At 35.9% G+C, this 27,841-nt stretch overlaps 1 protein-coding gene across 1 annotated transcript in view; it reads left to right on the top strand.

Moving 5' to 3' along the window:
- The window catches only part of Ttc27 (tetratricopeptide repeat domain 27), a 194,878-nt gene that overhangs the window by 37,303 nt on the left and 129,734 nt on the right, over positions 1 to 27,841 (top strand). Inside the window, 2 exon segments of the mRNA XM_047523156.1 lie at positions 2,985 to 3,097; positions 8,644 to 8,710. Of these exon segments, the coding sequence (XP_047379112.1) occupies positions 2,985 to 3,097; positions 8,644 to 8,710 (180 nt within the window).

Below are 27,841 nucleotides of genomic sequence, written 5' to 3'. Positions count from 1 at the left end.
CATGTTTTAATAACAATGGTTAGCTCCACTTATTGCCAAGTAGTTTTCATTGTATTGCTTACTGCCTTTATTTTTTCAGCTGTTGGTGGACATTGGAATTGTTTCTAGTAGCTCTTCTGAATAAAGCTGTTTGGAACATTTGTGTGTAGTCTTTGAACAAGTTTTTCGTTCTCTTGGGTAAATACTTAGGTATAGAAGGGCCGGGTTGTGTGTTAAGTGTATTTTTAACTTTGTGAATAGTCACCAAACTCTTTTTCGAAAGAAATTGTGCAGTTTTACATTCTGCCCGTCAAAGCTAGAGAGCACCAGTGGCTCTTTATGCTTGCTCATAGTTGGTGAGTCAGTCTAGAACGTTTGCCATTCTAGTGAGTTAGTTTGTAGTGTTATCTCATTGTGGTTTTACTATTTTTTGGTAATTCATTTTTTAAATAATCACTTTTATTAAGGTATATCTTATAGAAAAGTTGACCCATTTTAATTATGCACTTCAATATTTGGCAAATAAGTGTATATACCTTCATTACAGACAAGATATATTCCACTGCCTTTAAGCGTTCTGCAGTATATCATTGCAGTCAGTCCCTCATTTCTCTGGCCCAGAGCAACCATTGTTTTGCTCTCTGTGACTACAGGTAGTTTACATTTTCTAGAATTTCATATGAATGTAATCGGACAGTCTGTATTCTTGTATCTGGCCTCTTTTTCAGCATGAGGCTTTTGGGATTTATCTGTATGATTGCATGTGTCAGTAGTTCCTATTGCTGAATAAAGTTCTGTTGGTCGAATATTGCATAATTAAAAAATCTGTCTGTTGACAGACATTTGGGTTGTTTGCAATTTTGGACTATTACAAATAAAACTGCTGTGAACATTTATGTGTAGGTCTTTGTGTAGACATGTGTTTTCATTTCTCTTGAGTAATTACTTAGTAAAATTGGTACCTCAAATGATAAAAGTATACGAACTGACAGAGTCTTTTCTTTTGTTCTATCATTTTGTATTTCTGTCAGCAATGTGTGAAAGTTCTAATTGTTCCAGGTCCTTGTCTACATTTAGTATTGTCAACTTTTTAATTTTAGCCATTCTAATGTTTATGTACTACTAGTTTATTCTGATTTAACTGGTATTTCTTTGTTGACTACTACAGTCAGGAATTTTGTGTGTGTGTGTGTGCTTATTGGTCATTTATATATTATCTTTTATGAACTGTCTATATAAATTTTATCCCATTTTTTTTTACTGGATGATTTTTCTTTCTCTTATTGAGTTCTAAGAGTTCTCCCTATCTTGATATGTGTTTCATTAGTACATTCTTTTAGCCCGTAACTTGGCTTTTCATTTTCTTAATATTATTTTCAAAGATCAGAAGTTTTTAATTTGATGGTCTATCATAGAGTTTTTCTGTAATTGCTTATGTTTTTCTTAATTAAGGACTATCTACCTCATGACTTTCAAGTTTTTCTGTTGTGATTTCTTTTAGAAGTTTTTGTTTCCTCTTGTTTTAGCTTCTGTATTAAGGTCTGTGATCAACTTTGACTTAGTTTTTATGTGTGATATGGAGGGTCATTTTTTTTTCCAAATGGCCAACATCATTTTTTGAAAATATTTTACCTATTGAATTACCTAGGTATCTGTATTGAAAATCAATTGACTATATATACCTGGGTCTAGAATTTCAGACTGTATTCTCTTCCATTCATTTATATGTCTAGCTTTGTGTCAGTACCACAGTGTCTTGGCTCTATAGTAACTCTTGAAATCAAGTATTCTTGTAGGTGCTAGACAAGTGCTTTACCACTGAGCCACATCCAGCTCTCACCTACTCTAAAGTCTTTAGATTTTTTTCCTTTTCAAATTGTTTTGGCTATTCTAGATCCCTTCCATTTCTGTATAAATTTTAGAGTCAGTTTGTCAGTTTAATATTTCTGTATTAACCCTATTATTTATAATATGGGTCATGGCTGCTTGCACTATACTGTTGAGAAATGGAGTTAGGGAGTTGACGTTTTAGGTTAGATATTAGAGGCAAAGAGAAAGACCAGGTTGTGAATTCTGATGCTGCCACATACTTTGTGACCTTGGATCAGCTTCTTTTTTTTTTTTTTTTTTTTTTTTTTTTTTTTTTTTTTTCTGTGGTGCTGGGGATTTGAACTCATGGCCTTGTGCTTGCGAGGCAAGCACTCTACCAACTGAGCTATATCCCCAGCCCTGGATCAGCTTCTTAAAGTTTCTCATCTATATATGGGAATAGAAATACATATTGCTTATTATTCTTGTAAAGATGAATAAGCAAATGTTTGTAAAATGACCAGCAGAGAGACTTTTGAATAGTAGGCTTAGTCAAGGATAGCTGCTATTCCTATTGTTTTCTGTTTTGAGTGCATCACCCAGTCCAGTCTCCAGCATGTGGACTCAAGTGATCCTCTTGCTTCAGTCTTCCTAGTAACTGGCAGTGTAGGTGTGCACCCCTGTACCCTGCTATTCCCTATTGTATTGTCAGTACATTCTTTTAAAAATCTTTAATCTTTATTTATTTATTTATTTTGATCAGTCGAGCTGGATAAAAATTTAAAAAAAATTTTTATTTTTACAGACTGCATTTTGATACATTGTACACAAATGGGGTACAACTTTTCATTTCTATGGTTGTACACAATGTAAATTCACACCATTTGTGTAATCGTACATGCACATAGGGTGATAATGTCTGTCTCAGCCCACTCTCTTTCCTTTCCCCACCCCATTTCCCTCTGTGTCAGTGCATTCTTGAGGTGTAGGTGGTACATCTTCCATTCTACAAGATAAGTTGTCCCCAAATATGTATTTTATAAGAAACAGTCTGTTGACTGTATGTAGACATTATGTAGTCTTAAACAAAAAGGAAAGTTAACTTTATTCCTCCTAGCCTTCTGTGACATACCGTTCTATTGATTGAATCAAATTTTACTTTTTTGGTCTAAATATTTTCTTTTGTATTTCACCAGAATCTTGAGCTCAATGATGACACTGTTCTGAATGAGATCAAGTTAGCAGACTGCGAGCAGTTTCAGATGCCTGACTTATGTGCTGAAGAGCTTGCTGTTATCCTTGGAGTCTGGTAAGTTGATTACTGGTTTGACTACCTCACATGCTTGTCCTCTTGGGTTTAGGGAAATTTTTATTCAAGAAGGTCCCAAGGGTTTTGGATGAATAGGGAATCTGGTAAGTGCTCATGAAGATAGGGAATTCTTGGGCAGCCAGTTAAAGAGTTAGAGATTAGGAATCTCCTGTGAGTTGTATCCTTATTCTGCTCTGTCCTTTATGAACAGAATTTTAATAGAATTACTTTTTAATATTATAGAACCTTATATGCAATAGAGAGTTTTTCTTTTTTTGTATTTTGAAATAATTCTTAACTTAAAAAAATGTTGCAAGGGAAGGGCAGTGCAAAGAGCTTTCTAATATGATACCGTCATCCTTGACAAAATTTAGTATTTTTCCAACAAATATTAATATTTTGGTACATAGCCACAATACTGCTTTCAGAATCTCAAAAGTTAATCCAGGTGCTGTGGTGCACTCCTGTGATCCTAGTGACTTGGGAAAATGAAGCAGGAGGATCACAAGTTCAAGCCCAGCCTTAGCAACTTAGTGAAACCCTGACTGAAAATAAAAAATTTAAAAAACTGACCACATAACTCAGTGGTAAAGCACCCTGGATTCAATCCCTGGTAACAAAAGAACAAAATAAAATAAAAGAAAAACAACTGAAAGTTTCTATTTATACTTTACAGTCGTTTAATTTTCAGACCCCATTCTGTTTTTGCCTTTTGTCTTCATAATCTTCTTTAGAACAGATGATCTAGTCTAGGACATACATGTTCCTTTAGTTTTTGTCTCTTTAGTTTTTGTCAGTCTGTAATAGTTCTTCATATTTGCTTGACTTTTATGATTTTGACACTTGACATTTATAAGCCAGTTATTTTGAGTTTCCCTCAATTTGAGTTTGTCCGATTTTTAAAAATGATTACACCTTATACATTATTAGCAGGGATATCAGAGTTGTGAAATTTTGTGGTTCTTCTTGTATCCTAGGAACTGGAATACAACTTCCATTTGTCCCACTGCTGGTAATATTCACTTTGATCACATGATTAAAGTGGTGCTTGCAGCGAGACACAGTCCTCTAATCCCAGTGCCTCTGGAGGCTGAGGCAGGAGGATTTCAGGCTCAAAGCCAGTTTTAGCAATGTAGTGAGGCTGTAAGCAACTTAGTAAAACCTTGTCTCTAAATGAATAAAAAGGACTAGAGATTAATAAATAGGGTTGGGAGATGGTTCAGTGGTTAAGTACTCGCCCCAGTACCAAAAAAGAAAATAAGAGAAAAAATAAAGTGCTTACTAGGCTTCTTCTACATGAAATTATTCCTTTTTTTTCCTACCAGAAATTGAACCCAGGGGTGCTTAACCACCAAGCCACCTCCCCAAATTTTTCTATATTTATTTTGAGATAGGATCTCCCTAAGTTGCTTAAGGCCTACTTAGTTGCTGAGGCTGGCTTTGAACTAGCGATCTTTCTGCCTTAGCCTCCCAAGCCACTGGGATTATATATAGCCTTGTGCCACTGTGCCCAACTGAAGTTACTCTTGTTTTGAAGGGGACGTGCTGGTGGTTGAACCCAGGGCTTCGTGCATGTTGGGCAAGCCTTCTGCCATTCAACTAGTTGGGCTGGGGAGCCCAACTTATTAATTTTTCCTTTGTAATCAATATTTTGTAAGAAGGTACTTTGCACAGTATAAATATCCCATTTGCCATTAAGAGATTTAGTAATGTTCAAAGTAGATATCACAAAAGTATAATACTGAGACTGGTTAAATTAGTAATGAAACATTCAGAAAAGGGAACATTTGAAGGAAATTTGTTCTTTTAACTCAGGATTCATCCTTTAGCATTTACCTCCTGGCCATTTTCTACCTATATACTAGCAGTAGGTCTGCATTTATGCAAAAGTTAAATTCATTTCTGCAGTTCCCTTTACTTGATTAAAAGGGACCACATATATAGAGAGTTGTTTCTAAGTCTGAGGCAACAGTCCATTCACATTATTTGATTCTGGTGACAATATATGTTTACTACAGAAAAGTTACTTAATTTATTATGATACTTAATATAACAACATGAGTAGCAGGGACTGATGAAAAATACTGTGTGCTAGGCATTATAATATGTACTTTCTCTTTATAACATTGTCTCTTACAAACATTCTAATAACCCTAGAGTTAGTTATTTTTTCCATTTTCCAGATGGGAAAAGAGGGTGTACATGCCTAAGTGACTTGCTCAAAATTACAAAGTGACAATTAGAATTTGAATCCAAGTCTCCCCCTACCCCCACTTTGGTATTGGTGATTGAACCCAGGGGCATTTTATTTTCACTGATCTACATCCCAAGCCCTTTTTAATTTTTATTTTGAGATAGTCTTGCTAAGTTGCTAAAATTGGTCTTGAAGTTGGGATCTTTTTGCCTCAGCTTCCTGATAGCTGGGTTTACAGGTGTGTGCCACTGCTCCTGACTGAATTCAAGTTTTACTGACCCAAAATTTGGAGTTTGTCTTTATGTTATTTAAAAAAAAATTTTTTTTTGGCAGATTTATAACTGTCAGCTCATTAGTACATTAAATCAAACCAAGTAAAGTTGCTCCCAAGCATTCTGTCAGTTGAACTTGAGCTGTATTGAAAGAGTTGAAAGAGTTCTAAAAACCAGGAAAACGCTTTCTTCTAATATTATTTTTCTTCCTAAATAAGATATTGATGGAATCTCAATATATAGGACAGATAAAAATGCTGAGTGGATTTTATAGGCAGTTTAAATTTTCATTGTTTGGTAGAAGCTACTTGATTATTTTCTGAATCTTAAAGCATTTGAGGCAGTTTATAACTTTTGGGTTAGAACATCAATGAACTGATGATTTGCATGGATAGAGTTACCACAGGGATTTTATTTTTATTTATTTTTTTCACGGTGCTGGGGATTGAACCCAGGTCCTTGTGCCTGCAAGGTAAGCACTCTACCAACTGAGCTCTATCCCCAGCCCCTCCCACAGGGATTTTAAACAGTGATTTTGTTGCAGTGATCTGATTCCTGTGGCTACCTACCAACCTTTATAAAGAGGTGACTTGGACATTGTGGTGGACTGGGTTGGTTTGGAAAAGAGACTTCAAGAAGGTGCATTTTTATACTGTAGATTAACTCAGCAGCAGGAATAGCTTCATGCTCCTTCCTTAGATTCTTGCTTTTCACTGGCCTCCTACCTGAGTTTGGTTTTTACCTGAAGACCAATTGCTGACACTTGTCCAATGTCTCTTATTCCTTGGGATACTTGAGTGCTTCTATGTAAAGTTTTTTTTACAATACAGCCATCCATGAATAATTCAAACGACTGAGGGAGGAAAGGGTAATTTGCTTTTAATCTAATAGTCTGATTTTCAGGTTTACATTGTAATATAACATATTATGTTAAATAGTGATGACCTGACTTAGTGTCTTCCTTCTGTCCTTGGATGGAACCCAGGGCCTTGTGGGCTGCCCTTTCCATCCCCCGTAATACTTATTTGTAATGAGCCTGTAACATTTCACTTTTATCTATGTACTTTATGTAATGCATTATAGGATTGGAATATTTACATGAAAGATGAACATTGATCCATTTTAGATAAGGTTCTTATCCTAGAATGACTTTTTGTTTATTCATTAGAATCATAGTGCCTTAGAATGGAAAGGACTTTAAAGGGTAATTGGATCATCTTGCTACCCGATGCTTTGTGCAGTCAAACTAGAAGTGTCTTAAGAGTATATTATGTGGGGTTGGGATTGTGGCTCAGTGAAAGAGCGCTTGCCTAGCACATGTGAGGCACTGGGTTCGATCCTCAACACTACATAAAAATAAATAAGTAAAGATATTGTGTCCATCTACAACTAAAAATGTTTTTTCAAAAGAGCGTATTATGTGTATATGTACATGTATGTTTGTTATTTGTTTTAAATTATTTCATAATTCATTCTTTCCCTATTCATTTGCTTTTTTTTAATCCAACAAAAGTGGATTCATTTAAAATTATACAAACATTTCATGCTCATTATGAAATCCTTAAACAATATTGGAAATTATAAGAAAGTGTTACTATTTTATAGGGTGTTATTTTCTTTTCATTCTTAATATATGTAATATTTACACAATATTCCCAGGCATTTCTAAAGTAGTTTACGTAATATATAAATTTAAGTTATGTAGTATGATAATAATGTGGATATTAGTAAGCCCAACACCCAGTTAATAAATAGAAGATTGCAGATACCACTGGTACAACCTGTGCATTTTCTGCATCCCATCCTTCTGCCTCTTCTCTAAAGAAAATGCTATTCTGGCTGGATGCAGTTTCGCACGTCTATAATCCCAGTGATTCTGGAGGCTGAGGCAGGAGAAGGATTGCAAGTTCAAGGTCAGCTTCAGTAAATTTGTGAGCCTGTCTTAAAATAAAAATCTAAAAGGGCTTGGGGTTATAGCTCATTGGCAAAATGTCCCTGGGTTAGATTCCTGCTACCTCTCTAACAGCAAAAAAGAAAATGCTATCCTGAATTTTGTTGTCAGTTTTTTTACCTTTAAAATATTTACATTTAGGGCTGGTTGCTGTGGCACATGCCTATAATCCCAGTGGCTCTGGAGGCTAAGACAGAAGGATTGCAAGTTCAAAGCTAACCTCAGCAATTTAGCAAGGCCCTAAGCAATTTAGTGAGATCCTGTCTCAACATTAAAAAAGTGGCGGGGCGGGTGGCTGGGGATGTGGCTTGGTGTTTAAGCACCTTTAGGTCAATCCCTGGTACCCCCCCAAAATATATAGATATATGTGTGCGTGTGTGTGTGTGTGTGTGTGTGTGTGTGTGTGTGTGTGTTTGTGTTTGTGTGTATGAGTTTGTGTATATATGTTTGTGTGTGTACATATGTATACATACATACATATGTATGTATATACATATTTAATCTCATGTTTTATATGCCTGTAAGTCAGTTGCTTCATTTTGCTAATTTTTCAGCTTTATAAATGGTGATATTTTGACAGGTAGTTCTGTGTGAAGTTCTTTCTTTTACTGTGTTTTTATGATTCATGTCATTATTTGTAGCTTCAGTTTAATTCGAAGTGTAGTGTTCCCTTGGATGGATACATCACAACTTGGCATTTTCTTTTTGGACATTTGGATTGTTTCCATATTTTTCTTGTTACACACAGTACTATGAAGGATATTTATGTATGTCATTTCCTGGACCACCCATTCATTATTTCTTTGGGTTTTCTATCCAGGATGGAATTACTGAGTTGAGGATATGTGAATGTTCACTTTATAAGATAGTGCCAAATTGTTTTCCAAAAATGATTCTACTAATTATACTTTTATCAACAGGATTTTAGAATTCATATTGTTTTCCTTTTATGACAACTTAATTTTTACTTATCTAGTAGTTATAATAATATTTTTTGTGCATAAATTTAGTAAATAGGAATGTGTTCAAATATATAAAACATAGCTGTTCATTTTGCTTTTAAAAATTGCATTTTGTTATCTGCAACATGCAATTTAGAATTCAAATACATTTTTTTTTTAATTCAAAGCACAAATTTTCAAAAGAATAACCCAGTACATAAGCTAACTGAAGAGGAGCTGCTGGCATTTACATCAGTGAGTAATGTCTTTTTCCTTCCATTTTGCTCATTTTCCTTGTGAGTTATTTTTCTCTGGTCTGCCATTACCTTAGATTGCTCATGTCGAAACACTGCCACATAAGGAACTTAAGGAGAAGAAATCCAAGTCATTTTAGTTTCCAAGCCACATTTCTTGCTGCTTTCTTAATCATAACCATTTTTCTTCATACTTGCTTAGATTTGAAGGCCGTGACCAAATATTGCTTGTTCGTGTTTTAATCTCAGGGCCTATTCCATTGTCTTGTATATAAAAGGTGCTCAATAAATATCTGTTGAATGAATTAATTAACAGGACCACAGCAACCCTTGCCTAAGACTGAGGGCCATGCCTGCATGGGTGTGGTGATAGAGCTCTGCGCAGCGGGAGGGGAGCATGGTTGTAGAGACCAGAGAAGGAGGGAGTGTCAAGGCATGGGGTGCTCCTCAGCCTTCAGGGAAGAAGTGCAGTCAAAGAGGCTGTGGGATTTGACAGGAGACCCTGGCTTACCACTAGCATGGATAGTCATCTCATTAGAGAGAGTTAGGGAGGAAATGAACTGTAAGAAAAGAAAGCTGCTAGATAAACACCGTAGTTGAAGATTGGCAGTGAACAGGGAAGATGGGGGAGTGGCTATTTGAGGATTCATGATCAAAGAAGTTTTCAAAAGAAAAGTATGTCACAGAGAAAGGGATTGGTCAGTGTCTTTTTTGACTTTATGGATTAAAAAAGGTTACTTATTCTGTGTCTTTTCTTGTGGGTTGGGGGGGTACTGGGGATTGAACACATGTATCCTCATGCCAGAGGATACATATTCTTTAATGAAGGAAGATAGGATGAATGAAGAATGATGTACTTTCTTTAGTGATACAAGTTGCTTAAGTTTTATCACTTTTTCAAAGGTATTTTTTAAATTCATAAGTAATCAAGTTAGAATCCTGATTTTTTTGTTATTTTTCAGATAAGGCAAAAGAAAGAATTTTATCTAGAAGAAGGAAAAGCTAGCTTGTTTTGTATGTAATATAAATTTTGCAAATCACAGTTTTCTACATACCTCTTAGAACTGGTTAGATGTTAGTTGTGTATGTCTTCTGGGTGCCCACTTTTTTTTTTTTTTTTTTTTTTCCCACTTCAGTATTCTTGGTTATCTTATATAATGTGTGTTTTAGGTAACAACGTAGGAATGTCCCTATTTTATTCATTATGTATGCTATAAAGAATTTGTCAAGTAAAGTGGTAAAATTGTTTTAAAAAAGCATATAAAAACATGTACCTTCCATTTATTTGTTCAGCTAGTCTATTAAATAGTTAATATATACAAGCATTGTAATGGTCTTTGGGGTAAAGCATTTAACACAATCTTCCCTTCCAGAGTTTACATCAGTTTACATTCTTGTGGGGAAAATACATAGTAGACAAAGAGAGAAGTAGATCTTTAATGGAAGGGCTAAGGAGGAATACAAAGCAAGGCAAAGACTAAGAGCAGGATTCATGTGGTTGTTCTAGACAAGGTCGTCCTGGAAACATCTCAATGGGAAGATGACATTGAACACAGATCTCTCTGAATTGGAGTATAGGGGAAGCATACAGGGGGTCTGTGATGGACTTGAACCGAGTCATCATAGGCAAGTACAGAGCTGAAGGAAGTCATGTCTAGATTACAAATGACCTGAGGCTTGGGTTTCTTCTGATAGTAAATTTGGGTGTTGCATGTAACAGGAAACGTTCCTGCTGGTGTCCCCTAGGAGGGTGATTAGTAGTAACAGCCTCTTGAAATTGGTCACATAAACAGTTCTTTGTGGTGTGTGTGTTTTCCACCCCTGAAAAGACTCACTTTTTCAGCACTTTTTGTGAGTGAGGGTATTTCTCTTTTCTTTCTTTTAACATTTTTCTTTTGCTAACCTGTTCTTGTTCCTCTGTATTGTGAGGTACTCCTGAAGTAATTAACTCTGAAGACTTCCAATGGTAGGTAACTTATCACTCCTTGCTTGCAGTGAAGGTCATAAATTAAGTTTTCATTTCCCCTCAAGGGAGCTTTATGCTGCATAATTTTTCTGCTCTGTCTTCTCCAGCCCTCTCCCCAGTCAGAACTGATCTGACCTCCTTTGGGGGAAAGTTTTTGGATTATAGAGACTCAACAGTGCTAGGCCTAACTTCTAAAGAGATGAATTTGTTAATATCAAGTAAATCTTTGATTTCTGAGAAGCAGGGCCAGAAACTTAGATATGAAAAGTGCTTTTAGGTACCCTGGGGATACTCTGGGCTCTGCACTGTTCCTTCCTTTTGTTTTTCTGTCCTAAAAGAAGCATACAAAATACTCAAGATAAACCCAAATCTGCCTTCATTAACTCTTCCTTTTATTTGTCGGTCCTTCCTTTCCTCTTCCCTGTTCTTTGTGCATGGTACTGAAGTGGATAAGATGATAATTTAGAATTGGCTTCTGGTTTCAATGAAGAAAGAAACTTTATGTATACAGTTGACCCCCCCCTAGGTTCTGCATGCATAGATTCAACCTGTCATGGATTTAAAATATTTGAAAAAACAATTTTGTCTGTAGTGAACATATTCAGACTTTTTTTCCCTTGTCACTACTCCCTAAATAATACACTATAACAACTATTTACATAACACTTACATTATATTAAATAATTACAGTGCATGGGGGTATATGTAGGTTATATGCAAAAAATGTGCCATTTTATTTAAGGGACTTGAGCAACTTTGGATTTTGGTATTTTCAGGGAGCCTTGGAACCAATCCCCCATCAGTACCACCAGACAGTTGTATCATATAGCTCAAGAGTGAGAAAAGAGGGATCACTTTTACATGCTTTCTCACTTTTATGCTCTTGAACTTTTTGTCTGTGCCTCTCTTTTGGCAAGGGTTGTATTTTGGCATGTTTTATAATAAATGGTGTATATGACTTTCCATTACCAGACTCCCAGCTTTGGTGACTGGACTCTTCTTTTCTGGATATTTTACATGGCCTGGTACAGTGCTTCAATGCTTTACTCCTAGTTGATGCTCAAAAAATGTATGCAGAAAAAGAGAATGAATACAATATACTGTAACCTTTGAGAAGTGTTGATTTCTCTTCTGCAGCTGCATTGCTCTGCTTAATTCCATCATTCAGGTGGCACTGCATGATGGTAAGGATGGCTACCTTTCTCTTCTATAAAATGAGGGAAGGGGTAATGTGCCCCTCCTCCAAAACTGAAAACTTGTTTTGAGGATCCAATTGTGCAGTGTAAACTAAAGTACTCTGGAGAAGGTCTTGCAGCATGCATCCTGGTTTCTTGAACGCATTCCTATTTTGTAGCAGCCTGAGTGGGTAAAACCTGTTTGGAATTGGCCGTGTGTATGGAAGAGAAAAGAACAGGGAGAACAGGAACAGTATACTCTTTCTTGCTGTGCATCTCTTTGCCTGCTCTGACAGCAACATGGTGACTGGGACTGGGGTTGTGAACTACTGGAACCTTGAAATGCCTTCCTCTGTTGACAGAAAAGCAAGTACAACAGAAATTATACTATTCTTCTTGTTGCGGGGAGCGGTACCATGGGTATTTGGCATTTGGTAAATATTTATTGAATAAACAAATGATGGCTTATTGGTCCTGAATTTTGTTTAGTTTTAGTGAACTGTCCAAAAGTTTACTAAACTAATGGTGACTCTCCTTTTTGGAGATATTTTTTGCCAGTGTTTTCATGTTGGTTGAACATGTTGAAAATATGTATGATATGTTGGAAAATGTTTTAATTCAATAAAGTCAGACGCTTGGCCTGAGAGGAGTGCTTTCCTTGTTTAAGGTTGTCATTATGTGGTGCTATTCCTGAGAAATTACTTCTACACATTTCAGGAAAACTGACTGAGTCATAGTAAAAATAACCCATATTGTTTTAGAGAACCATTCATGTTGTATCAGCTTGATAATTTAAAATGAACTGTGAGAGCTACGTTATTTCCTTTCAGATGAGCCAAGTCAGTGACATTCACTAATGTTTTTAATTTCCTTTCATTGTTGAAAATGGGAACAATTTAGTTAATTCATACAGGTGTTTTAGTTTTCATTGGCAAAATTTCTGTTTAAGTGTGAATTGATATTGGCAGCTTGCCTCTCACTGTCTGCCAGAAGCTCCAAGGTCTCTATAAATGAAGGAAGGAAAGAGTCCTTTGGAAGTTTCACATAATTTGATGTATTTTCTTTTTCTGCCATTGATCCCATCCCTTCCCTTTCCTTCCCTTCCCTTCCCCTTTTCTCTTTTCCCCCTTTTCCCCTTTTCCCCCTTTCCTGTCCGTTTCTTTCTTTTTTGAGACAGAGCCTTGCATTGTTGCATAGGCAGGTGTTAAAACTCCTGTGCTCAAGCAGTCCTCCCACCTTAACCTCCCAAGTTCTGGGATACAGGCATGCACCACCCTTCCTAGCTCTGCTATTGATTTTAAATATATGAGTATATATTTAATATATACTCATCTATGAATGTAAAATAGTTGCTAACCATTTTTACAGATTAAAATGATCACCTTTTTTCCTCCTGGGAAATACTCAGTTTAAAATTTTAGTTTCTCTAAGATGGGCAGTATAAATTTGTGAATTGGCAATGTTACTTATGATAGTTTGTGTGACTGGAGTCAGTTACTTCAGAGGAACCTCACAGCACCTACGAGCAAACACAGCAAGACCCGAGCAAGATAAAGAATCCATGGCTGTGCCCAGCAGAGTCAATCTAGAGAAAAGACAATGTGAAGAAAAGTCCTCAATCACAAACAGAAAAATGCCAGTTTCATTGAGGGAACAGCTTCATACTGGGTGATCCCCTGCTCTGTCCTCACCTCTAGTTCTCTCCGATTCAGAACTGACCTGAGGACTGATCTTTTCTTCCCCCACAGTTAACTGTGTCTTAAAGTTAATGCTTATTTACAAATTTCCTTTCCAGTCATGGTTGAATGACTGTTATTGGATTGGATTCCTATCGTGAATAAGAACAAACCTGGATAAAATATATGAAATAGCAGTGTATCACAAGGCAAATGAGTCATGACTAAGTAGTGTTTATCTCAGGAATACAAAATTGGTTTAATGTAAAATAGTGCAATTCACTTTATTAGTATGCTGAAGGAGAAAAACTAAATGATATATCTAAAACCAAATGGTATATCTAAATTCAACTACATGAATGATGATACTAAGTGTTAATAGATAAAAACTCCAAATAATGGGGAAAAATGCATGACACAGCTCTGTGCTCCCTAGGAAACATAAAGACTTAGGCTGAAAATAATTGGGTGGAAAATAACCCATAAAAACAGCAATATAAAAAGACTTGATTTCAACTTTAATATCAGGTGAAATGGATTTTGTTTCAAAACATATTTCTAGAGACAAAGAGGACTATTTCATAACAAAGGAAGATTTAACAGGAAAATAGAATGATCACAATGGGCTATGTGCCTAATAATAGCTGTACGTACATGAAATAGGAATTAACAGAAGTAGAGTGAGAAATAGATAATATCATAATGATAGTTGACACTTTTAACACTTCTTTGACCTCAATGGATGGATTAAATAACAAAAACAGTGAGTAAGTATATAAGTAATTTGGACAACACTTATCAATCATCTTGACCTAACTGATGTTTATAAAACAGTACACTCAGAATACTTGCTCTTTTCAGGTGCACATGATGTGTTCAGCAAGACCATTATGCTGAGACATGAAAACACATCCCAATGAATGAGTAAATAAAAATGACACCATGTAGAGTATTATCTCTTTCCACAATGGAATTAAATGATATAAACAGCTAGTAGATATCCAAAAATCCTCAAATATTTGGTCCAAACAGTTAAACAACATACTTTTTCCGTGGCTCAAAAAGGAAATTTATATGTAAAAGTCACTCATCAACCTAAAATCATTGACCCCAATGTTAGAAAATTTTTCTCCTATATTTTTTCCAAGTAAAATTTACTCCACTACACTGGGGTAGTTTGCAATTTTTAGCTGAGAACCTAAGTATATGACCATAAAAGGAAAAAAATGATAAGTTGGACTTCATTAGAGTTACAACCTTCTGTTCTTTGAAGGACAACATTAAGAAGATGGAAAGACAAACCACAGACTGGAAGAAAAAAATTCACAGTTCATGTACAAAGGTCTTACTTCCAGAATAAAGATCTCTTTCAACTTGGTAGCAAAGGATAAACCAACCAATTAAAATTGTATGAAGGATTTGAATAGACATTCCAACAAAGATATAGTTGTCTGTGTGTTCTGCATCCATGGATTCAACCAACCTAAAATAAAAAATAATTGGAAAAAATTTGCACATGTACTGAACATATATAGGCTTTTGTCTTATTATTTCCTAAACAATACGGCACAATTATTTACATTGTGTTAGGTGCTATACATAATTTAGAGATAAAGTATACAGGAGGATGTACATAGGTCTTATACTAGTACTACATCATTTTATATAAGGCACTTGAGCATCAGTAGATTTTGATATCCAAGGGTATCCTAGAACCAATCCCCGACAGGTACTGAGGGACAACTGTATATTAAAGGCCAATGAAAGCATCAAAGATGTGTAATATTATTAATCACTGGGGAAATACAAATTATAGGCATAAGAAAATACCACTTTATACCCTTAAAAAAGAACATGTAGAGATCTGGAACTCTCATACTTTGCTTGTGGCAATATAAAATGGCACAACCCACTTTGGAATACAGTTTGGCATTTTCTCCTGAAGTTAATCATCAAGTACATCTCTGGATATTTGCCCACAAGAAATCAAAGTATATATTCCTACAAAGACTTAGACACAAATGTTCATGGCTGTTTTATCCATAATAACTTAAAACTGGAAATAGCCCAAATGTCCATTAATAACTGGACATTATAATCAATTGTAGTATATCCATCTAATGAAATAATATTCAACTATAGAAAAGAATGAAGTATTGATAAGTACAACATAATGGACGGATCTCAGAAACAGTTTTTTATGGGGGTGGGGCAGGTACTGGAGATCGAACTCAGGGGCACTCACTGAGCCACATCCCCAGCCCTATTTTGTATTTTATTTAGAGACAGGGTCTCACTGAGTTGCTTAGTACCTTGCTTTTTCTGAGGCTGGCTTTGAACTCATGATCTTCCTGCTTCGGCCTCCTGAGCCACTGGGATTACAGGCATGTGCAACTGCACCCGGCTTAGAAACAGTATTTTGAATTAAAGAAACCAAACTGCCAGACTGTATAATGTGATTTTGGGATAGAGACAACCCAGTCCTAATGACAGAAAATAGATTACAGATCTGTTGCAAAGTGATGCATGGAACTTTCTGTATTGATGGAAAATTTCTATAACTTGATTTGGTAGTGGTTACATAGGTATGTACATTTGTCAAAACAGATAGCAATCTACACTAAATGAGTTTATTTTATTCTATCATTTAAGTACTTCCCTAGAGGGAAGAATGTATGCGTGTTATTTAGAACTATAATATTTAAGATTAATCAGTTTATCAGAGTAGATTTTGTATTTCAGTATAGATTTTGTCTTTGTCATCAATTCCAGAAATACAATAAAAAATATTCAACCTACCTAATGCATTAGGTGAACAGAATGTAGAAAGAGAAAAATTCCCAATAGGAAATTGCTCGGTATTCTCATTTATGATCGTGTTTATTATCTTGCTAAGACAAAATCTGGCTAGTTTTCCCCAAATATTTTGAGAAACTGCATTAGAAGAAAATCCCAAATTTAAGTGGAGGAATTTGCTGTTCAGAACTGCATTTGGGGATACATTTGACCCTTAGCATTTAACACAGATTGTTGATATTGAAAAAAATGTTAGTCAATTTGAATTTTCTCTCCCCTTGATTGATAATCAACAGAAACATGTGGAAAGATAGCTAGGATGAATGTAAGACCTTGGGAGTTATCAGGGAAGGAAGCTTTAATATAAAATAGCATAGGGAATTGACATCTACTAAAATAAAATGAGGTATTAACCCATGATTTCAAACAACTACTTGTTAATAAAGATTAAAAAGCTAATTAGTAGAACTTTTTTCAATCTGTAAATGCCATCTGCAGTAGAATCTCTTTTTACCTAGAGATTAAATTATTGGTCGTTTGGCACAACATTAACATTTGTGGAATTTGGGTGAAAGATAAAAGAATCCCTAATACCATCTTGCAACTTTTCTGAAGGAGAAAATAAATCTGATAATATCTGAAATGAAAAAGTTTAAAGAAAAAACCCTATTTTTAAAACTACAGAAAATGAGCAAGGTCTGTCATTGTCTTTTGGCTATGCAACCATTCTCATTTTGGTTTGAAGATATAAATGGGCTTTCTGGGATGTGCTAAGGTTGCCATTGAATTCTGTGATTCTTCCTGTGCCTCTTTCTAAGTTTCAACCTTGTATCTTGTGCCAGGATTTTGATACCTGCTGGGTCGTTTATTTCCAGGGACCTCTGCTTTGGGCTGGTACCTTTCTTTTGGGACTGTTTGCTATTGTCTTCAGTATTATAGGAAATAGGAAGGAGTTAAGAAAGAAACCTAAAGACAGATTAAGCAAAAGAAGGGGGACTAATAACCAGATTGGAGTCTCCCATTTCTGGTGATATGGCAGATGAGGGGCTCTGAGAACCCTACCTGTTGTAGTGCAAGCAGACCCTGGAAAGGACACACTCATCGAGATTACTTGTACACAAGAGGTAGAAGAGGTGTTAAAGATTCTTCTGACCTGACTTGAACACTCAAGTGTTCATACACAGACACACAAAGAGTTAGGAGCTCAGGTCAGCCAGAGCGAGAGACAGGGAACTGCAGCCTGGGTAGCCAGCAGCTGTGAGGGTTGGAGTGACCTGAGAGTAATAGAACTTTCTGAACTTGCCACTGAGCCAAGGCCTTCGAGCAAATCTAAATTATCCTAAATTCATGGTGCCATCTGGCTGCAGAAACCAGTCTCCTCTAGAGGAAAACAAGTCTAGTCCCCAGTTAGTTGTGCAATAAGCTTACAATTAAAGATAGACAAACAGAAGGGAAGGGGGCTCTCACGATTGTCAACAGAAACAGCAAACAAGAGGGCTGGGGAGATAGCTCAGCTGGTAGAGTGCTTGCCTTGCAAGCACGAGGCCCTGGGTTCCATCCCCAGTACCACAAAAAAAAAAAAAAAAAAAAAAAAAAAAAAAAAAAAAAAAGAAAAAGAAACAGCAAACAAGAAATACGGTTTTCATCACAAAAACAGCCAATTTGTTAGTTGTTATACATTTATGATTTGTGTTAACTTGTAGAAATAATTTGAAATTAAAAAGTATAATTTAAAAATTTTAATCCGTGCTTATTTAGCTACATCAGAGTGACTTAGTGTACTATCAAGAAGTTTTGCATCACAGTGTTCTAGAAATTCTATTCTTAGAACTATATGCCAGGGGCTGGGACTGTAGCTCAGTGGTAGAGTGCTTGCCTTGCATGTGTGAGGCACTAGGTTCAATCCTCAGCACCACATAAAAAAATAAATGAAGATATTGTGTCCATCTACAACTAAAAAATATTAAAAAAAAAAAGAAGTACATGTCAGTAAAATTCTTGGGTCTGCATCAGTAGATGTATATGAGTGTTTACCAATAGCACAATGTGTGATGGCCAAAAAAAAAAAATTTGGAAGCAACTTAAATATTTGTTGGCAGGAGGATGGATAAATCAATTGTGATGTTATCACAATTAAGAGACATTATACAACAGTAAAGTGAAAATAAATCAGTTATAGCTAAAAGTAAAAATGTGGATGGATTTGTAAATGTAGCAAGGTAAAAGGCCAATCTTAGATTCACAGGTATTTATATTATTATACCTCGTAACATATATTTAGTTATATTTTTACCTTCTGTATATATCAAATAATAAAAAAAACCTAAAAACCAATTTTGAGCAATACCAAGATCGTTTGAATGTTTTTTGATCTCTTAAACTGTTTTAAAGAATAGACAATGTTGACTTCATTGTGTACATTTTAATTTCAAAGTGGAAAAGTTCCTTAGTGGGGCTTGTGGTCCCCAGATATAGGACTTACAGCCCAAATGGCTAATGTATTTGATATTAAGGATTTTCCTTCAGGCTTGTGACTTTGTGCTTCTGGTTTTGGCTTGCATTGAACCTAAAGCCCTTTTTCCTTTTTTATTTTTTATTGTTCTTTTTAGTTATATATAACATTATGATTCATTTTGATATAATTAAAAAAGCATGAAATATAATTTGCTATAATTCAGTTCCCAATACTTCCCCTTTCCTTTTTCTCCTCCCTCCTCCTGGTTCCCTTTCCTCTATTCCACTGATCTTTCTGCTATTTACTTGTAGTTTTTGTTGTTGTTGTTTTGTTTTAGTTAGCATCTTGTGGACAATGGTGAGATTCATTTTGATACTATGAATTAACACAGTGTTAAAGGATGAGGAATTCAGTCTGAAAAGAGCTCATAGGTTCTAAGAAGGCCTGCTTTTCATGGAAGTGCGAAAATTAGCATCTCCAGAATGCAGATCTTGTTTTTTGAGGCAGCCAAAAGACACTGCAGATTGATCACTCTGTTGTCTTTGCTTTCTACGTGAAAATTGGTGTAGCAGAGAAAAGAACTTTAAAAGCATTGTCGTATCAGAGAATCCAGCATCTAGGATACGTCAAGCCTGCATGGGTCTTGATAATGGGGAAGAAATAAAGGTCTAAAATATGGGACTTGCCTTTGTGGAATTTTTAATTTAGCCCTGATTAGATAAATAAATAAATGTAATACCAATACCAGGCGGTTTGAACTTTAGATTGGTAATAAATATCCTAACTGTTTAGAAGAAAATATTCAGGACTGGGCAGTCAAAGAAGGCTTTGTTCATTAGAAGAGGATTTGAGTTCCGACCTTGGAAGATAGATGGGGTTTGGATCAGGGACGCAGCAGGAACAAAGGCAAGGGTTTGGGCAGAGTGTCAGCTCCACTAGGGTCTTTCAGCCAAGCTGGAAGGTGTGTGTGGGGCTAGTGAGACCGAGGGAAAAATAGGTTTGAGACAGATTTTAAATGGTCTACAGAGCAAGGCTAGGGAATTTGGACTGCTGTTCTGCTGGGAGTAATTAATGACTTTAACTTGGAATTTTAAACTTATTGTCATTTGGAACTGATTTAAAATGAGTGCTATTTTAAATAGATCACACAGAAAGGGGAATACTTTTACTTTTTATAGTATTTCTTTGTTCCTTGCTTTGCATGGTCAGCCTGACCTGGGTGGGCATCGTCCGTTTTGGTGTTGGTGTTGCCAGACAGTTATGCACCCACACGGAGGGCTCTGAGCTGCTTTGATTTTCATGTGGAAAAAGAACTTATCTGAAAGCTCCTTCGTGTTTAAAGGAGTAGACTGATTGTCATATAAAGGCATCCTAGTGACCTCTGCAAGAAGATTATTTGAAACCTACCATGATAAGAATGAAGAGGAAATTTGTTTTTAGTAGAAACAACATTGCAGATCCTCTTTGATGGTGTTACAGAATTTTCTTGCTACTTTTCTGGGCCCCAGGGGAATGTTGCAAGTAGTAGAAAATGGTTAACTGAATAATATGTGTGTGTGTGTGTGTGTGTGTGTGTGTGTGTGTGTGTGTGAGAGAGAGAGAGAGAGAGAGAGAGAGAGAGAATCATAATATGGAAATTTACTTTGTTATTGGCATGTTATATATAATAGTGTGGTTAATTTTTCTGTATTCATGCATGTGTGTAATATAATTGCTCCATTTCAATTTCTAGTACTTCTCCTTACCTTCCTCTCTCCCTGCCCATCCCTTCCTCTACTTTTCTTATCTTCCTTCTATTAATTTGCTGACTTTTTTTTTTTTTTTTTTTTTTGGTACTGGGGATTGAACTCAGGGGAATTTAACCACTGAGCTACATTCCCAGCCCTTTTTTGTATTTTATTTAGAGACAGGTCTCACTGAGTTGCTTAGGGCCTCACTAAGTTGCTGAGGCTGGTTTTGAACTTGCAGTCCTCCTACCTCAGCCTCCCTCCATGCTCGGCTACTGTTTTTTACAGTTTTTGGTGCTTTGTAGATATACATAAAGGTCGAATTTACTGTAGGATGTTCATATGTGTATAAAGCATAATTTGGTCAGTTTCATTCCAGTTTGGTTTAATTCTTTCCCTTTCCTGTCTCTCCTCTCTCCCCTCGATCTCCTTCCTCTGTTTTCATGGGATTTCCACTCCCCTATTATCCTTTTTAAATTCCTTATTTCTCTCAAGCTTTAACATGTGAGAAAAAACTTTTGACCTTTGACTTTCTTAGTCTGGCTTATTATACTTCGCATGATGTTCTTCAGTGCCATCCATTTACTGGCAAAAGACATAATTTCATTCTTCTTTATGACAGTAAAATTCCATTGTGCATATATAGCACATTTTCATTATCTAGTCATCTGTTGACAGGTATCAGGGCTGGTTCCATAAGTTGGCTATTAATGTGGGTTAAAATGGTGCTCATAGACTTTTTCATTTCAAGCAGTTAATTGTTTGTTCATATGTTAGTATTAGTTTGCATATCACCTCAGGTGGCATGTCTTAAAGGAATAAGTTCCCCCCTAAGACTTACAGAGAAGCATTCTGTCATCTTTAGTGAGTAACTATTCTGCTCTTTTTATACTCCTTATAAACAATTGCTGAAGTGGAGCTGGGGGTATGGTTCAGTGGTAGAGCACTTGGTTTGATGGGAACCCAGGGCCCCGTATGTGCTAGGCAAATGCTCTACTACTAAGCTACATACCCAGATTGCTTCTTTAATGTATGAAAACTGTAATTATAAATAGGGATGGAGATGTAGCTCAGTGATAGAACACTTACTTCATATGCTCTAAGGCCCAGAACTAAAAAAAAAAAACAAAAAACATTATATCTGTAAACAAAAGATACTATGAGAGTTTATGTCAGTATTCAAGATAATAAAAATATTAAGAGTATATGAAAGATTATATACTTGTTAAAGTTTCTGGTTCAGTGAATCTCTTTTATGATTTTGGTTAATGTGTTAGGAAGTGAGAAAACTGTAAAACAGCATGTGTATGTTACTCCCATATAAGTCTATTCTGGGCTCTAGTCTATGAAAGTGGTGGAAATTTTCTCCCACATAAAAGAACATGGCTGCAAATAGCATAGGGTTTTTAGTAGTTTCATCCTAATGCTGAAAGTAGGGTCGGTTGAACACAAAATTTCTTAACCTAAACCCTTTTGGATTTTTAACCAATATTATAATTTAGTGAACTAATAATTTTATCAGGTCACTACAGTTAGTAAAGTCTAGGTTAAAAATAAATGGACTTTAAAAAGATAGCTTTTCCAACTGCATGAGTCCACTTACATGAGGTACCCCAAAAGTCAAGTTCATGGAGACACAAAGTAGAATGGTGGTTTCCAGGGCCTGGGGATGGTGGGGGGCAGGAAGGAAGTGGGAGCTATTGTTTAATGATTATAGAGTTTCAGTTGCAAATGAAAAGAGTTCTGGAGATTGGTTATACAACAAAGGAATGTACTTAATATTACTGAATTGTAGGCTTAAAAATTGTTAAGATGGTGACTTTTATGTTCTGTGCATGTTTACACAATCTTAAAAAATTTAAAAAAGCGTTTGTCTAGTGTCAGTAACCATCAAATTTCTAGGAATAAATCTATCAAAAGATTTATAAGATTTTTATACTAAAATCTACAAAACATTATTAAAAGAAATTAATGAAGACCCAAATAAGTGGAAGGGGGAGGCATTGTTTATGGAGGCATTGTTTAATTTTATTTATTAATTTAATTTTGGTACCTGGGATCGAACCTAAGGCATTTAACTGCTGACCCACATCCCCAGCCCTGTTTTGTATTTTATTTAGAGACAGGCACCTCGCTTTTGCTCAGTCTTCCTTTGAACTCGTGGTCCTCCTGTCTCAGCCTCCCGAGCCTCTGGGATTACAGGCATGTGCCACTATGGCAGATAATTTTTCAATTTTGAGACAGGGTCCTGCTAAATTGCTTAAATTTTTGCAAAGTTGCTCCGACTGGTTTTGAACTTGTGATCCTCCTTACTCAGCCTCCCAAGCTGCTGGGATTACAGGCACCTGTCATCACTCTGGCTCACTATTTTAAAATTTCAGATTTCTCCAGAGTAACCTACCTAATCAATGTTCTCTTTGAGAAAAATCCCAGAAGTTTGATTTTGTTGTTATTTCTGCTTTTGTTTTGTAGAGTAAAACTGACTTTAAAATTCATGTAGAAATGCAAGGAACCACGAACAGCTTAGGCAGTCTTGGGAGGACAGAGCTGGAGGACATACATTGTCAATTAGCAAGGTTTGTTATAATACTATACAACTGAGATAGTGTTCAACTCTTTGTGGTCCTGGATGGCAGAACCAACATCACCTGGGAGCTTGTTAGAAATTGAACTTCTCTGGGTCTACCCCAAACCTACTGAATCAGAACCTCCTGGGGATGAGGTAAAAGAATCTGGGTTTCAGTATACATGCTAGGTTATTATTATACAGTTTAAAGCTTGAGAAGCACTAAATTAAGATGTTTTGACACAAGGAAACCAACCAACAGAACACATAGTTCAGAAATAGATCCACAGTTCACCTGATTTAGGACAAAGATGGCATTGCATAGGAGGAATATAAACAATAGCTAAAAAGGACACTAAAGAAAGGACAAGGAAACTATAACTTTAATCAGAAAGACTTGTGCTGGAGCTGGAGAGAGTCACTTCTCTGTCTTAGGCCTGTCGCTCCCAAATTTTTAGAGTTATCATATATTCATTTATTTTTCTCAGGAATGCTTTTTTTTTTTTTTTTTGGGTGCTGGGGATTGAACCCAGGGCCTTGTGCTTACAAGGCAAGCACTCTACCGACTGAGCTATCTCCCCAGCCCCTCAGGATTGCTTTTTAAAAATATTAATTTACTTATAAAGTTATCTTGTACACTGTTGATTAGCCTATGTATAAGTTGATTGAACAAAGAGAGATACAATATTTTAAGAAACCCATAATCTAGGGTGTCTACTAATGATGTCTACTGATCTGTCAACTTAAAGATCCTGAGAATTGCCAGAGCACTATAAACTGTCTTGTGCACCAGATCGATGTCATCCCTACATAGTTTCCCCATTCCCGCCCCTAAGTTTTCTTTAAAAAAAAGAAACAAAGAACCCCAAAAGTGTCACTTCCAAGATGGCCCACCTTCTCCCCTGAATGTATACTCTTTGCTTTTCTGACTAAATCTCTACCTCTGACAGGTATTTAAATTCTTTTCTGCAACATTTGTCAAAAACCCCACTTGTCCTGAGTTGAATTCTCCTCTCCAGGAACTCCTTGAACCTTCTCTGGTGACAGCACTATTGTGGGGAAAAGGAAGGCTTTTTAGTACATGGTACTAGATAAGGTATTGTAATCCCTGTATACGATACTACAATTAAAAAAATCAGTTCCATATAGACCTAATATGTAAAAGTAAAACACAAAACCATAAAGCTTTTAGAGGAAAAATATAGTTGAATATCTTTGAAACCTCAGGACAAACAGGACAATGAAACTCTAAACATAAAATAAAAAATGATACACTGAACTGTATTAATACTAGACTTTTTTATTGTAAGATAACATTAATATTTGTAAAGCACTTAGACTAGTGCCTGGCCAGCATATAATGTATGTCATGTAAGTGTTTGTTAAATAAGAATAAGAAAATGACATACCAGCCTCTCTATTGGTCCTTTTTTGGTATTCTCTGTAATGAAATACCAGAGACTTGTCACTTTGTGAAGAAGAGAGGTTAGTTTTGGCACATGTTTTGGTTCAGGTTCAAGGGGCTGCATCTGTTGGTGGCCTTCTTGCTGGCAGAGTCTCAAGGTGACAGAGGATTGCATAGTAAGACAATGCATGTGTGTGTGCATTTGTGTGTCTGTCTGGTCTGTCTTCCTCCTCTTATAAAGCCATCGGGATTTAATCATGGGGATTCCACCTCTCATGCCCTTGTCTAATCCTAATCACCTTCCCAGAGTCCCCATCTCTAAGCATCATTAGCAGATTGAGTTTCTACTCTCTTAATACCCCACAATTTGGATTAAATGTCAACCCTGGAAACCTTGGGGGAACACAAACCATATCCAAACCATAGCACCTGCCTTAAAAACAAAAACAAAAAAACCCAGAACAGGAGTCTTGTTTCTAGAAAATATAAAGAATAACTACAGATTAATAAGTAAAAATCTGATCACTCAATTAAAAAAAGAACAGGTTAAAGGACTTCAGTAAAGACTTAATATAGTAACATCAATGATCATTAAATACATTATTGTGATCACTATTAGGCCTGAGCGAAATGTAAATTAAAACCATAATGCTACTACATACTCATTAGAGTAGCTAAAAAGTATTAAAATAGACAATATCAAGTATTATAAGGGTGTGACACACCAAGAGCTCTTTATTTCTGATAAGAGTATAGAGTGGAATAAGCATTTAGAAAACTGTGTGTGCAAGTTAAATGAATTCATAATCTATGTTTCAGCAACTTCATTCCTAAGTAAATACCCAATAAAATACTTGTACACATTTACCTAAAGATCATGCCCTAGATTGTTCATAGCAGTATGTCTGAGAGCATATGTGGAATATTTATAGTTTATTTGTAACAACCCTACAGTCTGAACTGCCTAACTACTCAATAGCAGAATAGTTAAATAAATTGTATATTTATGCAATGGAATATTATGCAGCAATAAAATGAACATTCTACAAATGTGTACAACTGTTTGGGTGAAATTTCAAGCATAATATTGAGCAAAAGAAGCCCCAGTACACAAAAGAGTACTCTGTAATCATATTTGTATAAAACAGAAAAACATGCACACTGATTTATGGTGTTAGAAGACAGGAGAGTGGTTACCCAGGGACAAGGGAATGACCAAAACAGAGAAGAGAGGCTGCTGGGATTCTGGTAGTGTTCTCTTTATTGGTCCGAGTGTTGATTATAAAGACTGTTGAGTTTTTGGTGAAAATGCATCGTGCTGTTTTCTCTATAATGCCTTCATAAAGAGGAAAAAGGATTTCTTCACATCAAACTAAAAAGAACATGGAAAGAGTATTCACATTTCTTGTCAGATAAGTTGTAATGGTCAGTTCTTTCTGTGTTCTGAAAGAATAGTACTGTTAAGTAATGTTAATAAAGCTCTTTTTATTAGTACATTTTAATGAAACTAGAATTTCTGATATAAATTTAAATAGTTTCTGACTATTAACAAATTCATTCCAGTTTGTTTAGATTTATTAAGTTCATATATATAGTGTAGAAATCTATATACATGTATCAAACATATAGTTTGTGATACAACCCCCTATATTAGTAGAGCCAGGTTTGCAGATTTATCTAATGAGAAAAGTTCTTTCCTTCAAAAATTTTTGAGATCACATTTTATAATAAAATCTTCTGCCAAGTAGTGCACATTTTAACAATTAATTTTGTTTCCCCCCTGCCTCTCTGGTACAAGGGATTGAACCCAGGGGTGCTCTGCCACTGAGCTACGTCCCCAGCCCTTTTTATATCTTATTTTGAAATGGGGTCTCACTGACTTGTTGAGGCTGATCTTGCACTTGTGATCTTCCTGCTTCAGCCTCCTGAGTAGCTGGGATTACAGATGTGTGCCACCATGCCCTGCAAATAATGACTTCTCTTTTCTTTTTAATGCCTTCTCCTTCATTATTCACATCTTTATAGTACCATATACACCTATTTATTGCAGTAAATGCGTTCTTTTTGTAGGGTTAAGTTAACAAAGTCTAATGAAATAAGATTATATATTAATCTTGTAAACTGTATTTCAAGGAGATAAAAGTATTTCAATATTCAAAGTTAATTTAGAAGAATAAGATTATTTAATAAAATACTATTTTAGAACGTGAGTTTTATGAGGGCAGGGACCTTGTCTTTATTGCTTGCTACTCTGGCCCTAAGCCCAATGCACGTTACCTTGTATACAGTAGGTGCTCAAGTGTATTCATGAATAAACTTTTGTAGGGCCTCATTCTTTTGATTTTCCTCTCTTATTTGCAGATTCTTTGCCTACTCTTCTTCTGCTATCTCAAGATTCTTTCTTGAGTCGTCTTGTATTATTCTACTTTCTAATTTTTCTGGGTAGTTATCTGTTTTTGAAAGTTAATTATATCTTAATTTGACCATTTAAGTTAGCAAAATTTCATTTGGAAAAAGTTATAAAATGATATAAAGATGTTCTGGGTCTCAGGAGACCAAGTGTTGGTACCAGTTTTCACTATTACTGAAGGTGTGATACTGAACAGATGCTATCGTGTGTTGGTGCTTCAATTCAAGGGGATTGTTCTAGATTAGGGGTTAACAATTCAAATGGCTGGAGGGGACATGCAATTAGTACAAATAAGTGAAGAGAACTGGGCAGGGTATAGGAAAGAGTTGTAGTGACTTTGATATAGTTTATGCTCCATTGAAGACTTCTTGCTAACCTTTAATGAAAATTTGCAATTATGAATGAATTTGACCAGAGACAAACACTTGTGTTGTTTTAGCCTAATAGTTCTTCAGGTTGGTTACATTTAAGAATTATCTGGGGAGCCAGGTGTGGTAGTGCATGCCTGTATTCCCAGTCACTTGGAAGGCTGAAGTAGAAGGATGGAGAATTTGAGGCCAGCCTCAGCAACATATCTAGGCCCTGAGCAACTTAGGGCCCTGCTTCAAAATAAAAATAAGGACTGGGGAGGTAGCTCAGTGGTAAACTGCCCTGGGTTCAGTCCCCAGTACACACCCCTGTCCCCCACCCCAAAATGACCTAGGGAGAGTTTTTTTCCCCCCTCCCCAAAGCACTGATGCTTAGATACTGCTTTCAGAGGTCTGATTTATTAAAAAAAAAGAAAAAGCTAGAAGCTCCCCAGATGCTTCTTAATGGGCAGCTAGGTTTTGAATGATTAATTGGACTCTAACTAGGTTGGTTTTCATATCTGGTTTTTGGAAACAAGCAAATGTTTGTTTAGAAACAGACAACAAGCAGTGACCAAGATGGTGTCAATATTCAGACAAATAAGTCTT

Source organism: Sciurus carolinensis, chromosome 13 (assembly GCF_902686445.1).
Source record: "Sciurus carolinensis chromosome 13, mSciCar1.2, whole genome shotgun sequence".
Lineage (NCBI taxonomy): Eukaryota > Metazoa > Chordata > Mammalia > Rodentia > Sciuridae > Sciurus > Sciurus carolinensis.
This window is presented reverse-complemented; position numbering and strand designations above follow the sequence as displayed.